General features: G+C 36.8%; 2 protein-coding genes across 2 annotated transcripts; both read right to left on the bottom strand.

Annotated features, from left to right (window-relative positions):
• Positions 1–622: 622 nt before the first annotated feature.
• LOC125833898 (pentatricopeptide repeat-containing protein At3g09040, mitochondrial) lies at positions 623–9,125 on the bottom strand. Its single transcript, XM_049513046.1, has 4 exons — positions 5,064–9,125; positions 4,092–4,391; positions 3,882–3,974; positions 623–1,040 (listed from the first exon to the last, which is right to left on the bottom strand). The coding sequence occupies exon 1, from the start codon at positions 9,119–9,121 to the stop codon at positions 6,035–6,037; it is 3,087 nt and encodes a 1,028-aa protein (XP_049369003.1). The 5' UTR covers positions 9,122–9,125; the 3' UTR covers positions 623–1,040; positions 3,882–3,974; positions 4,092–4,391; positions 5,064–6,034.
• A 999-nt stretch (positions 9,126–10,124) lies between these two features.
• On the bottom strand, positions 10,125–14,190 carry LOC125833909 (serine carboxypeptidase-like 42). The gene is made up of 10 exons (XM_049513065.1): positions 13,644–14,190; positions 12,860–12,967; positions 12,668–12,760; positions 12,463–12,555; positions 11,751–11,836; positions 11,354–11,632; positions 11,141–11,274; positions 10,849–10,941; positions 10,634–10,751; positions 10,125–10,537 (listed from the first exon to the last, which is right to left on the bottom strand). Exons 1-10 carry the CDS (start codon positions 13,888–13,890, stop codon positions 10,370–10,372), a joined length of 1,419 nt encoding a protein of 472 aa, XP_049369022.1. The 5' UTR covers positions 13,891–14,190; the 3' UTR covers positions 10,125–10,369.
• Between the last annotated feature and the right edge of the window lie 669 nt (positions 14,191–14,859).

Raw genomic sequence — 14,859 nt, 5'->3', positions numbered from 1 at the left:
TTGTTACTTTAATTTGTCATGAATGATTTAATTGTTAAATGACTTTTTAATTTTAATTAAGGAAATGCCCATAAATAAATACATACATATATATTTATTTTTTTAATTTAATAAAAGTTTGATTCTTCAGTATATCAAAGTTCTGAGACCCTTACACTGAACACCGAATCAAAGAACCGAATTTGTTCGGTTCGATTTAATTTTTTGATATTTATATCCACCCCTACATGTAGTAATTTTTAGCATAATGTAATATTCTAATGGGTACAATTATTTTCCGAGAAAAGAAGTCGTGAAACTATCAAGAATCATGATAAAAGTCAAGTCTTACAAAATTGCTTTAAAACATCTAAAATAAGTAAATCCAAACACGAACTTAGGAAGAGTACACTACTCTAATCCAAAATGAAAGTAAATGGGATTAAGAGTGTTGTTGTAATGTCTTCTTAACATTCTTTTTCTTTGTGAATTTATTCTTCTCAGTGGAGTAAACTTTTCGTAGGGAGTTTTGGCATGAAACTATATGTAATCATTAACTATATTTTGAGATCATATACATATATCGCAAGTCTCCCTTATTTCTCTTATTGATAGAAAAATTCAAAAATCATGTCTATTGTACTTAATCTTACGTTCCTATTTAAACTCGTGGTTTTAACCATACCAACAAATTCAAGTTTGATTTTCTGGATATCATAACAATGAACAAGATCATAATTATTTATTACTAAAACCAATCCCTATGGATCGAGATGATCTTAAACTATACTATCTTTGACTAGCGAATCATATAATTTATAGTGTGTTTTGCGCTCACTAATCCTGCAAACGGATAGCCCCAGTACCATAGCATCTACCTCCACCATGAATGGCATCCTTCAATGTCTCAAAGGCAATGATAGTTGCTGCATCTGACCACTCAAAAATACCCTTTTTGAGTAGGGAGGTGAGAGGCTTGCTGATCATTCCATAGCCAAGCCTTAATACTGGTTGGCTTGATCCAATCAATCATTTGTCCAGCATAACCAACTCTTTGATGTCTGAAAATACACATTTTTTTGTTATGACCTTAAAGTACGACAGTAAATTTTTACTTCCAAAACTAATTAAAGCTCTGCTAAAATGATAGTTTATCCTCCCATTTCCATTTTTCAAAATTTTCTTCTGGCTCTTCCCGGTCATATGAAACACACAAAGATGGATGCATGAGTAACGATAACTTCATTTCTTATGTTTCTTTTATAGAATTTACACACTGCCAGGTGTTTTTCATATTTTTAGGTGAGGATGATTATTTTGGCATGTTTCTGCTGAGTTAATGCCAGTTTATTATCCACCTATTGTTACTTTGGAAGAAATTTCTCAAATTGCTGAGGGTAAGGTCTGTGTACATTACTACATTCTACCCTCCCCAGACCTAACATGTGGGATTTCACTGGATATGTTGTTGTTGTTGCTGCTGCTGAGAAGGTTATGTGTGTACTTTCGAAGGATAATGAATCACAAAGCCAAAAATTAGAGGGAAATTCGACCAAGGAAGACGGCCAAATGGCAGAACTTAATATAACCATGAAAACAACCATCTATACAAGATGAGATAAATTACAAGGACTTAAAACAGGAAAACAAAAACACCAAGCAAGAAGAGAGTAATTTATAAATATTGCATAGGAATGTAAGAGAGAAAGTCATTAGCAGTTCCATGCCATATTTGATGGGGAAATACTTAGTTTAGCGATCCGTGTGGATGATGCAACAAAGGTATCAGAAAATGGGAGTTGATGAGTTTATGAACTTCTCCAATTCACAAGGTGGAAGACCCAATATCTATCACTAGAAGGAAGACTCACCCTCATCAATTCAGTTTTAGATTCTCTTCCCACTTATGTAATGTCTCTTTTTCCTATACCTCGGAGTGTTGTGAAGAAGCTGGACAAATTCAGAAGGAATTTCCTTGGCATGGTTGCAAGGAGAATAAAGGATACAATCTGATTAAATGGGAAGTAGCAATGAAAAATAGGCACTTGGGAGGCTTGGGCATCAAAAAGGAGACAGAATAATAGTCTCTTGATGAAATGGTTGTGGAGATACTGTGAAGAAGATCAGGCTTTATGGAAGGAGATCATCACGAGTAAATATGGTGAGAGCAACCTATGGTGCAGCAACAATAGCTCTATGCCCTATGGGTGTGGGGCATGGAGAACAATCAGGGATCTTTGGCCAAAGCTAGAAGAAAACATGATCGTAATAAGTGGGAGATAAGAAAAAAACAAAGTTCTGGGGAGATGCTTGGAACAACCAGACACCTCTGAAGAACACTTTTCCCGACATGTTTAGCATATGCAACAACCCTGAGGCAACTGTCAAAGAATGTTGGACTGATCAAGGATGGGATCTATCTTTTAGAAGACTGCTGGCCAATTTGCTTCCTAGACTTGAGGATTTCACAGGCACTACCCCAAATCCAGATTCTATGAAATGGAAACACAATAAAGATGGGATTTTCTCTGTCAAGAGGGCCTATGAAACAGGTAATGCACAGCTAAACGAAGACAACAATTTTTGTGGAACAATGTTTGGAAAAACATAGCACCAACTATATTTAAATGTTTTACTTGGTTGGTAGCAAGAAAGGTATGTCTGACACATGAGGTTTTGAGGAAAAAGGGGAAGATTATAGATTCCAGATGTCAACTTTGTGGTGAAACAAATGAAACAAACAGTCACCTTTTTCTACATTGCAAATTCACTACACAATTATGGGCTCTTTTCTTACACTCACGGAAACGAAATGGACCATGCCTGAGCACACTGCAGACCTACTAAGCTGTTGGATCAGAAGAGGAGGAAGCAAGAGCCAGAAGAGATGGTGGAAAATCATCCCACATTGCATTTGGTGGTCTGTATGGAATGAGAGAAATAGTAGAAGCTTTGAAGATAGGTCCAATTTCATTCACACAGTTAAATGGAATTGTATTGTATCTTACTAGTTTTGGTGTAAAAAGATGGACATAGATGAATTAGAACTAGTAGATCTGTTAGGGTCATTGTAAGTAGTTTCCCTCCTCTTTCTCCCTATTTCTCTTTTGAAGGTTGTCAGCATATCCTTAATGCTGAAGAATACAAGAGAAATGTGACAAACTTGCAAATCATTTACCAATACATTTAACAAATACCAATAAGAATCTATTTTTCCAGAGTCAAGCCAATACATTTACCACATGCCAATAAGAATCTATTTTTCCAAGCTGTTTTCCACTCAAGAAACAAGAGAAATGTGACAAACTTGTAAATCATTAGGACACGATCGTTGCCTAATCTCATACAAATAAGCACATGACTAATGTAGCCTCAACTCTTAACAAACTTCATCTGTTAAGAGTCCCACATCTCTGTGGATGGGATTATTTCCTTTCTATGTGGTCTTGGAAAATCCTCACCTCACCATTAATTTTTGAGGTTGAATTAGGCCTAAGGTCCATTTCCTCACATGATATCCAAGCCAAACCCATCCAACTCTTGGTTTATCAATTCAATGTTAGGGTTCCTAGTTATATTGTCCATGCTCCAAATATTCCGTCTTTGGTGTGGGATGTTAGAGCCCCACATCGGTGTGAGACGGAATTATAGGGAATATTTGTCTCCTAATATGATTTTAGGGAAATCCTCACTTCATTAGCTAGTTGTTGGGATTTAGTTAGGGTCGAGGTCCATTTCTTCACATTATCGGAGTGTGGTATTGGCCCAGGCAGGTCTGGGGTTTGCTCTGTTCATGCTACCATCCATTACACAGGCCTAGGACTAAATCTGTTGTTAAAGCATTTTCTTGAATTGTTTTGAACATTCTCATAACATAACTGCACAGCTTAAACATCTCTGACCTGCATAACTCTCTCATGTGCCATATAGTTCCCTTGATTTGAACGCTGGGAATTTCTTCACCCATTCCATCATGAATATATGCATATCCATTGCTGCCAGAGAAAACAAAAAAGGAAAAACATCAGCTATTAGGTAGGACTAAATTCTTAAATCTGAATATTCAAATACAGTTAATGCTTGATCACAGCATCTGTGTTTCCTTGTTTTACCAGTTTTTGCATCGCCAGTGGTGTAGTCTGAACTTGTATCAGAGTATGACCAGCCTACTCCAGCTGGAGATTCAACAAAGAGGAGATCTAATGCTACAGTAGACAAAAGACATGAAGTGGTAAGTTCATTCTCTTTACTCATATTGTTCTAAACATGTTACAATCAGCTCTCCCCTACCCTACTTAGCATACCTTTATTCCATGATTTTGAATTTCTTCGAAGACCTCGACCGTTACCTGTGGGAAAGAATGGTTCCAACTATGTAAAATCACCTCCACCAATTGATGAGCAACCTGGTCCTGAAACACAAACATGTGACATTTTAGTGTTCTTGATTCCGCTTTGCCAGTATTCACCAAATTCATAGCATTTTAATTTAAGAAATCTTATCCAGGGAAAAATACAATTCTGAAACTTATTTATCACTAGTTTAATCAGGCTTGCTGTTCTTGACATTTTATTGTTCTTGACTCTGCTAATATTCTTTTCTCCATTATTTTCTATATGCTTCACAATAGCCGAGGGCCTATCGTAAACAATCTCTCCACCTTCACAAGGTAGGGGTTAGGCTGCGTACACATCACCCTACCCAGAGCCCATTTGTGTGGGATTACTCTGGTATGGTATTGTTTAGTTTAATCAGGCTTACTCATTAAAGATGTAAGCTTTCACTCTTATTTTGGAAGTTCTAGGTTGGTTCCATCCAACTACTGTTTTAAGCTCCATCTCACTATTAAATTTGATCTCTTGTGAGCATGTGACACTTGGTCCAAGCAAGCTGTTTCCTTTTCTCCAAACATCAAAAGAATACAGAAAGCCTAAAAAAACATGACACACAACAAACAAAAAACAAAAGTTTGAACCCCAAGCAAATAGTACTACCAAAAATCTACATGAAAGTACAGATAAACTCCTAGTCACATTTGTTTAAAATGGATCAAGAGAAGTTTTAAAAAAAGGGAAAAATGCACCTCCATTGAGCCAAAGAGTTAGAGTTTTATCATCAGGTTTCACCTCAGCTTCAACAAAGTAGTAAAACAAACTCCTCCCAGCTTTCACATTTACATCCACATACCCTGCATATTGCCTAAAACCAACCTTAGGTTGTCCAGGCAATGCCTTCACTCATTCCTCCTCTGTATACCCTTTTCCTCCAACTACCAAACCCAAAATGACCAATCCACAAAACCACCATACGCCCATCTCACTAAACCTCAAAAAAATTCAAACTTTAGCCTCTTTTTCTCTAAAACACTTCAAATTAGGCTCATTCAAATGCTCTCCTATTGAAAAAACAAATCTTTATAACAGAAATTCTGTCACACCAATTTCTTATTTTAAGAAAGCAGCAGATATTACATAAGCCAATTCACAACAAAACATAAAGCAAAGGACTGAGTTGATCCAGTAAATTAACCAAACGCCAATAAGAATCTATTTTTCCAAGCTGTTTTCCACACAAGAAATGTGACAAACTTGCAAGTCATTAAGGACATGATCATTGCATAATCTCATACAAACAAGCACAGGACTACTGTGGCCTCAACTCTTAACAAACTTCATCAGTTAAGAGTCCCACATCTCTGTGGATGGGATGATTCCCTTTCTATGCAGTCCTGGAAAATACTCACCTTACCAGAATATTTTGAAGTCGAATTAGGCCTAAGGTCCATTTCTTCACATGATACACCAAACCCATTCAAATCTTGGTTTATCGGTCAATGTTAGGGTTCCATGTTATATAGTCCATGCTCCAAATATTCCGTCTTGGGTGTGGGATGTTAAGAGTCCCATATCAGTGAGAGACGGGATTATTTGTCTCCTTGTATGATTTTAGGCAAGCCTCACTTTATTAGCTAATTGTTGGGGTTGAGTTAGGGTCGAGGTTCATTTCTTCACATTATCGGACTGCGGTATTGTCCCAGGCAGGTCTGGGGTTTGCTTAGTTCATGCTACCATCCATTACAGATCCTATATCAGCAAAATAGCCTTCATCTTTCATTAATGCAGTCAAATCTTTCAAAAGTGCATGAATTTCACCCGCACAAGGATGAAATTTATCCCCTGCAACAAACATATTTGTTTTCTGCCCCACTATAATCCAACTGCAGCCAGGAGGCTTCCTCACTCCTCTCTCTTTCATTTCTTTCCTTAAGAAGTTAACTCCACCCCAATTGCCTGATGCAGCATATATATTAGATAGCAGTATGTATGAAGAGGAATTTTGGGGTTCCAACTCAATAAGCTTTTCAGCAGCCTTCTGTCCCCTTGTATCATCCCCGTGTAATTTGCAAGCACCAAGGTAAGCAGACCATATCATAGCATCTAGTTCAAAATCTAATCTTTCAATAAATTCCTCTGCCTCTTTGAGATTTCCCCAACGACCAAGCAGATCAACCATACAGGCACAGTGATCGGCACGTGGCCGAACATCATAGAGGCTAGTCATATCCTTGAAGATTTGACGACCTTCAGATACCATTCCTGCATGGCTACAAGCAGTCAGAACCCCAAGGAATGTGATATCATCAGGCTTCACAGATTCCCTCTTCATTTCTTCAAAGACTTTCAGTGCATCTTCCGCAAAACCATTTTTTGCAAAGCCAACTATCATAGAGTTCCATGAGATAATGTCTTTCTTGCTGACCATTTCACTAAACACTTGCACTGAACATTTAACATCCCCACATTTAGCATACATATCTATTAGGGAGCTACTGGTCAATTCATCCATGTCAAAACCAGTATGGAAAATGAGAGAGTGAATTTTCCTGCCATCCTGCATAGAAGCCAAGGTCGAACATGCTTTTAAGGCACTGGCAAAAGTTGCCTGATCTGGCATGACATTAAACTTGCGCATTTCCTGATAACCAATCAAAGCTTCCTCACAGCAGTCATTTTGAATATTGCCGCATATCATAGCAGTCCACAGAACTGGGCTATTTAGCTTGGTAAACTCTGAGAAGAGAAAGCTCGCGTCTTCTAATTTTCTGGAGTTATAATACATGCCTATCAAAGAGATTGCCAAGAATTCATCATCGTATGAAAATCCAAGCTTTAAAATGAAAGAGTGCAATTGCCTCCCAAGCATGTAAGCCTGGTCACTACATGCATCTAGAATGCTAGCAAATGTCACTTCCGAAGGCCTTAGTCCTTCAACAAGCATATTCTGGAATAAACGCACTGCATAATTAATGTTTGTCTGAGCATAGCCAGAAATTAAAGCATTAGTAGACACCACACTTCGATCAGGAAGGCAAAAGAAAACCTCACTGCCAGAAGTAATGTTACCACACTTGCAATACATGTCAACAAGGGAGCTTCCAGCAAAAAGGCCACTTTCTAGACCATATTTAACCAGCAAGGAATGAACTTGTTTCCCTTTATTAAGATCGTGTATATTGGCACAGGCACTGAGTACGCTAGCCAAACATGCCTCATCAGGAATAATCCTTTCCAATGTCATTTTGTGGAACATGATAAAAGCTTCTTCTTCTTCTTCGTCCTGTACATAGCCAACTATTATTGCATTCCAGGAAATATGGTCTCTCATTAGCATTTTGTCAAACTGTCGCCTGGCATCACCTAGAGCCCCACATTTGGCATACATGTCTACTAATGCATTTCCAACAAATAAATTAGATGCAAATTTATTCTTAATGATAATTGAGTGCAGTTGCCGCCCCATTTCCACATCTTCCAAACAAGCACATGCACTAAGTATGCTAGTGTAAGTATACTCATCAGTTTCAAAACTAGATAGTCTCATACTCCTGAATAACTTCACAACTTTACAAGCACTGCCATTCTGTGCATAACCAGCAAGCAATGCATTCCACAACACCTCATTTTTCTCTCCCAAGCTATTAAATATTTCGCTTGCAGCTTCCATCTTTTGACATTTGGCATACATATTAATCAAAGAACTCCCAACATAGACGTTGGATTCTAATCCCTGTTTAACTGCCAAAGCATGGACCTGCAAGCCAAAGGATAAATTTGCAACGCTTGCAACTGCACTCAAAACACTTCCCAAGGTAGAACGTGTGGGTCGAATGCTAGCTTTAATCATGTCTTGAAAAAACTGTATAGCTTCCACCTCTTTCCCTCCCTTGGCATGACCAGAAATCATCACATTCCATGCCACAACATTTGGACTAGTAATCTGAGTAAACAATTGACGAGCAGCATCAAGCCTACCTAGTCCCACACATGCATTTATGATGGTCACGGATGCCACTTGATCCGGCACACACCCTCGTTCCTGCATCTCCTCAAACACTTCCATTGCTTTTTGAGGTAGACCTACTTGAATATAAGCAGAAATCATTGCTGTCCAAGAAACATTGTCTGGCTCCACCGCCCCATCAAAGATTCTCCGAGCATCAATCAAATAACCACATTTTGCATACATATCAATAAGAGAACCTTCAGTGAAAGAATCAAACTCAAACCCTGTTTTCACCACACTACAATGCACTTGTTTTCCAATCTCAACCTCCACTAGCCTAGCACAAGCAGACAAAACAATAGCATAACTAAACTGATTCGGCCACACTCCAGAATTCCACATCGACCCAAAAGCTTCTACAACATTCTCCAACAACCCATTTCGCGAATACATCAATATAATTGAATTCCAAGCAATACTATCCTTGTTCTCAAGCCAGAAAAATGCTTTCTCAGCCGAAACCATGTCTCCACATTTGGCGTATAAATCCACAATGGAATTCCCCAAATGTCCTTGTGAAGCAAACCCAAGTTTCAGGCTCTGCAAATGGATGGTTTTGCAAGCTTTCACAGCACGTGCAGCTCTCTGGGGCATTTCGTCGAACACCCGGCGGGACTGAATGTTCTTGCATTCCTGTAGACATATTTTCAGGAGATTGTTGTATAGGAGAGTAATTGGAGCTGATTGAGGTTCTGGATCTTCGTTTCTGGACTGTTTCGCCGGAGCGGTTGCCGAGAATTTGCGACGGCGATGGAGAAGTAGAGAATGTTGTCTGAGAGAGGAAACTATGTGACGCATCGACAGAAATTCGATTGGGTCGTTTTGGCGGGTTGAGTTGATAGGCGTATAAAGAAATGTTTACTGCACATAATTTGTTGATTTAATATAATTTGATGTAAATACATAGTATAGAGAAATTAATCAAAAGATTGATTTTCATCTCTTTAAATCATAACATAAGTGATTATTTACTAATGATTAAGAATTATTCATTTTTTCTTGTTAAATATAAATGGTTATTCATTTTTTTTCTTGCTAAACATAAATGGTTTCAACCCATAGTTCATAAAATGCTTTTTATAAATATTGTAAATTGAAGTAAAGTATTATAGTCAATTTATTTGAATCACCTACATCATTTTGAAAAAATATGTTACTCCAAATAATTAAGTTGTCTAATTTTTCTGAAAAAACTATTTCTATCAAAGTTAAATAGAATAACGCAAAAAGATCAATTACTCTATTATTATTTGAAGAAATGGCACAACTTTTTGCTAACTATTATTTTTTTCAAGTGTTCTTTAAATATTTTTAACAAAAAAATAGTTGCAATATGTTAATTTATTTCAAAAGATATCTAAAAAAAAAAAGAACAACCGTGCTGAATTAAAACAGAATATTATTAGATATGATCCTCATGCTCTGAGCTTCTAATTCTTTTTTTTTTCTTTATAAACAAAGAGTTTTTCTCCTTACTTATTAAGTAAATGTAGCTTAGGAATAATTTGATTTTCTTTAGTATTTTCCAATGTATCAATGGATTTATTTATTTTTTAGGGAAGAACGATAGGGGGACCAACATAGCCATCTTCTATTTAGATTTGGAAAGAAAAGAAAAAGATAGGCTCTTTTTTCTTTTATAGATTTTTTTTCTTAAAAGTTTTGGTAATCTGAAATGGTGGTGGTTTTTTTGGTGATTTTATTCAAGTTTTCGGAATGTTCGATTTATAGAGAAATAAAAGAATAGTAAGTGATTTTATTGTTACAAAAAAAAAAATGTTTTGTAGATAAATTTATCAAGTTGAGAATAAACTCGCTTTCTTTATTTCATTCAAAGAAATTTAATTTAAGATGAGAGAATTCTTGACATATGTTCCTCCTATCTCTATCACACTGTCAATCTAGGAAATCTTCAGCTACTTCAAAGCCAATTATCAATGCAATGATTTAGCTTCTTCCTGTTTATATAGGAAGTCCCTAATATTCATTCTCACTCAAGTAACTATGCCTATAACCAACTTTAAAGTGCTCATTGGAGGATTTCTCCTAGTCATCGATGGAGGGACGTGTGTTGTTTGGGAGCCTCCGGCCACGTATAAATGAACTAAACAGATGCAAAGCTCTTGCAGGTTGTGCATATGGTACCATATGTGCAGCACCTCTAACAGTGGCAAAGGTCAACAAGTTGCCATACTCTGTTTGCCAGCCTCCCACCTGTTTAAGAGACGAACAAATGGTTATACTTAAAGGTTCTCATCAACCGTTGTTGGAACTTGGAAGGAAGTGTTTGATATCAGAGGAGAGCGTTACCTGTCCTTTGTGAAACCAAGCTCCATAAGGGACTGTAATCTTGAACCCCATGTCATGAGCTAGCTCGCGTACAAGGGTCCTGGATCCAAGCAATGGCACAACAGAATCTTGGTCTCCACTGCAGGCGAGTATAATTCAGAATCAAGCACTATTGACTTAGGTACTAGGAGAAATGGAACAAGATTATCGATTTTTGTCTAACATGGAATCTTTACCTGAAAATCCAAACAGGGATATGGTTTTCGATTATTCTCTTAAGCAATGGAAGAATATTGATGTTGCCATCTGTGTCACTGTATGTCAGAATACTGCAATAGAGTAATAATCCATTAGTTATAATCTACAAATACATTACAATGGTTCATTAAATTTATGGGCTTTGACATAGTAGGTTTAGAAGTCGAAGGCTCTAAATTGCTAGTGAAATGGTTAACATCAAAGATGTAATCTGTTATTGTGTGTCTGTTTATGGTTCAATATTGTGGACTTGATATTTTACAGACTTACTTGCTGCACATCGACCAGGTATAAGGCAAGTTCGTCCTATTTGCATGAAGGGCTTTCTGAACCTCCGGAAGGTTAAAATAGAAGCGCCTTTCATAGCTCATGCATACATCAACACCTACACTAATTTTAGTAGCCTGCAAAGGAAAAAGCACTATTAAGTTCTAGTAGAAACACAGATATAAAGAAGTTGAGTGAATGAAGGGAACCAGATACCATTTTCTTTAATCGCAGCTCTTGTTCCACTATAGACGGATAGCACACATCAAGGATTACATCATAGTTATTTATATATTCACTAACAATGGTATTTGCTTCAGATATGGCATTATTGCATGCTTGTGAAACATTGTGTGGACTGCTAAAGGTATAATCGTCAAAGTCACACTGATTCATAATTGTTAGGCCTACTTCATCAGAAATCATTCCATGAGACCAAAAGTATTCATAGGTTGCAGGAACATCACGATCAAGTCTCAGAAGCGGATTCCCAATCTGACAAAGAAAATGAAAATGTTTAACGAGCATACACACAGAAAAATTGCTTCAGATAAGTATGAAGATAAAGAAATTAATAAAGATGCAGCATAAGAGGGGTAAAAAGTTTGCTTACTGCAACTCCTTTAATGTTGAACTTGTATTCTTTTGAGTGTTCATTGTGGTCTAGAAGAGCAGCAGCTAACTGTGGAATGTAATGCCCTGAACAAGAAAAGGTAGTCAGCCCAGGGGATGTTACCAGCAAGAAGAGAAATAGTAGAACAGAATCACGAATTTCATTTCATGACTGGCAAACTGTAGATCACCACCCTGCTAAGAACAGGCCTAGGACTAAATCCCCTTTCCCGACAAGTCTAAGCGTCAAAGGACTCCTTTTAAACCACTAGGCAGAGGGACCAATTGAAGAAGGACAAGCTAAATGAAAATAATAATAAAATGGTCACCTAAATCCAGAAACAGGATTTTGATTTTTCATAGTATCGCTACAGTTCTCTTCAAGCTTAAACAGCAATTACCAAACCATAATAGTGTAAATTCAGAATAGAAGATAAATTTGATTTTTAAAAGGTCTAAACAAGTTTTGCGTCTATAGGACTCTCCACTATACAGAGGAGAGTGTGGAACAATTTCTTGGTTCTCCCTTACCAATTTTTAGAACAAAAATTAAAGAAAAGAAGATCAATAAGAAAAGTACAGTCAAGATAATAGGTTCAAAGTTCTAAGTCACCATAATTTTCTATTTGAAAAAATTCGTTGTTTAAGCATTTTTTTCTTGAATTGTTTTGAACATTCTCATAACATTATTGCACATCTTAAATGTCTCTGACCTGCATAACTCTCTCCTGTGAGATATAGTTCCCTTGATTTGAATGCCGGGAATTTCTTCACCCATTCCATCATGAACATATGCATATCCATTGCTGCCAGTAGAAGCAAGGAAAAACAGCAGCTATTAGGTAGGATTAAATTCTTAAATCTGATATTCAAATACAGTTAATGCTTGATCACAGCATCTTTGCTTCTTTGCTTTACCAGTTTTTGCATCACCAGTGGTATAGTCTGAACTTGTATTTGAGTACGACCATCCTACTCCAGCTGGAGATTCAACAAAGAGGAGATTTGATGCTACAGTAGACAAAGACATGAAGTGGTAAGTTCATTCTCATTACTCGATATTGTTCTAAACATGTTATAATCATCTACTCCCTACCCTACTTAGCATACCTTTATTCCATGATTTTGAATTTCTTTGAAGACCTCTACCGTCACCTGTGGGAAAGAATGGTCCCAACTCTGTAAAAGCACCTCCACCAATTGATGAGCAACCTGGCCCTGAAACACAAACACGAGACATTTTAGTGTTCTTGACTCTTGCCTTGACATAATTCACCAAATTCATAGCATTTTAATTTAAGAAAAAGTACAGGAAAAAGTACATTTCTACAATTTATTTATCACTAGTTTAATATCAGGCTTACTGTTCTTGACATTATAGTGTTCTTGACTCTGCTACTGTTCTTTTCCACCATTATTTTCTATATGCTTCAGTTGAGCCGACGGTCTATCGGAGGGGGAAGGCTGCATACACATCACCCTCCCCATACCCCCACTTGGTGAAATTACACTTCAGTATGTAATTGTTTAGTTTAATGGCAGCACTCATTAAAGATGTAAACTTTCACTCAATTATAAGTTCACTCTAATTTTTGAAGCTCTAGATTGGTTCAATTCTACAGCTTCAAGCTCCAACTCAGTATTTCAAATTTAATCTCTTGTGAGCTTGTGACACTTGGTCCAAGCAAGCTGTTTCCTTTTCTCCAAACATCAAAAGAATACATAAAGCATAAAAAAAAAAAAGGCAACACAACAACAAACAAACAAAAAAAAAAAAGCTCAAACCCCAAGCAAATAGTACTACCAAAAAACCTACATGAAAGTACACCTAAAATTCCTAGTCACATTTATTTAAAATGGATCAACAAAAGTTAAAAAGTTAAAAAAAACACACCTCCATTGAGCCAAAGAGCTAATGGTTTCTCATCAGGTTTCACCTCAGCTTCAACAAAGTAGTAAAACAAACTCCTCCCAGCTTTCACATCCACATCTACATACCCTGCATATTGCCTAAAACCAACCTTAGGTTGTCCAGGCAATGCCTTCACTAAATCCTCCTCTGGATACCCTTTTCCTCCAATTACCAAACCCAAAATGACCAATCCACAAAACCACCACACACCCATCTCACTAAACCTCATAAAGATTCAATCTTTGCCCTCTTTTTCTCTAAAGCACTTCAAATTAAGCTCATTCACATGCTCTCTTATTAAAAAAATCAAATCTTTATAACAGAAAAAGGAAAAGGGGTAAGAAAAGCACGTGAATTCCGGATACTTTTTAAACAGAAAGCAATATTTGCTATATATAGATAACAGTAACAAGAAAATTAAATAGGTAAGAAGTAGGATGGAATGAGAGTTTGCAGGTTTTTGGTTCTTGGGGTTGGTGAGTAGTTAAAAAGCCTGTGGCAGCATTGCTGGCATTTTCTTTTCTTTATAGAGAGAAGAAGAAGAAGAAGAAATAGACGTTATGAAGTTGCAGACTTGCAGACCAGTGGGTGAGTATTACCCCACACCCGCCCCCCACCCCCACGTCAAAATAGGGGGTATAACCATAGAATTGTGAATTTTGGGTAGTTCAGATCTATTTGCAGCATATTAATCTAGTCAATAGGATATTTTGTTTTGTCTGTTACTTTGCTTTCAGAAATTGGATTGATGAAAATAGGAAAAGTAAATTATTTAGATTGATGTTAGCATGTAATGTAATATTATGAATCTTATCAAATTTTGGACTTTAGATATATATATTGAGTTCAAATATATTTAGATATATGAGTCAAAATTAAATGTAATTTATCCTAGATATATTGTATTCAAATAGATTCGCATGTATTTGACTCTTTTCCTCACATCTCTCTTATCTAGCTCATCACTTTTCTCTCTTGCTCGCCTTTTTCAATACATGTATATATAGTGTGATTCGCATATATTTAGGAATTTGGCTCACCTTCCTCCTATCTTGCTTGCTTCTTTCTTTCTCTTGATCGTCTCTCTCCCTATTTTAGTGTATTTTGTAGCAAAAATATATGTATCTAGATGTATGTTGTATAAAATTATTAAGTTATTTAGGTCATGGGGGGTCTCTCTGTTCCAATTTATATGATT

The sequence above is a fragment of the Solanum verrucosum genome, unplaced genomic scaffold (genome assembly GCF_900185275.1).
Source record: "Solanum verrucosum unplaced genomic scaffold, falcon-dt-bn FXZP01000108.1, whole genome shotgun sequence".
Classification (NCBI taxonomy): Eukaryota; Viridiplantae; Streptophyta; class Magnoliopsida; order Solanales; family Solanaceae; genus Solanum; species Solanum verrucosum.
The sequence above is the reverse complement of the archived record's forward strand: the minus strand, read 5'-3'. Positions and strand labels throughout refer to the sequence as shown.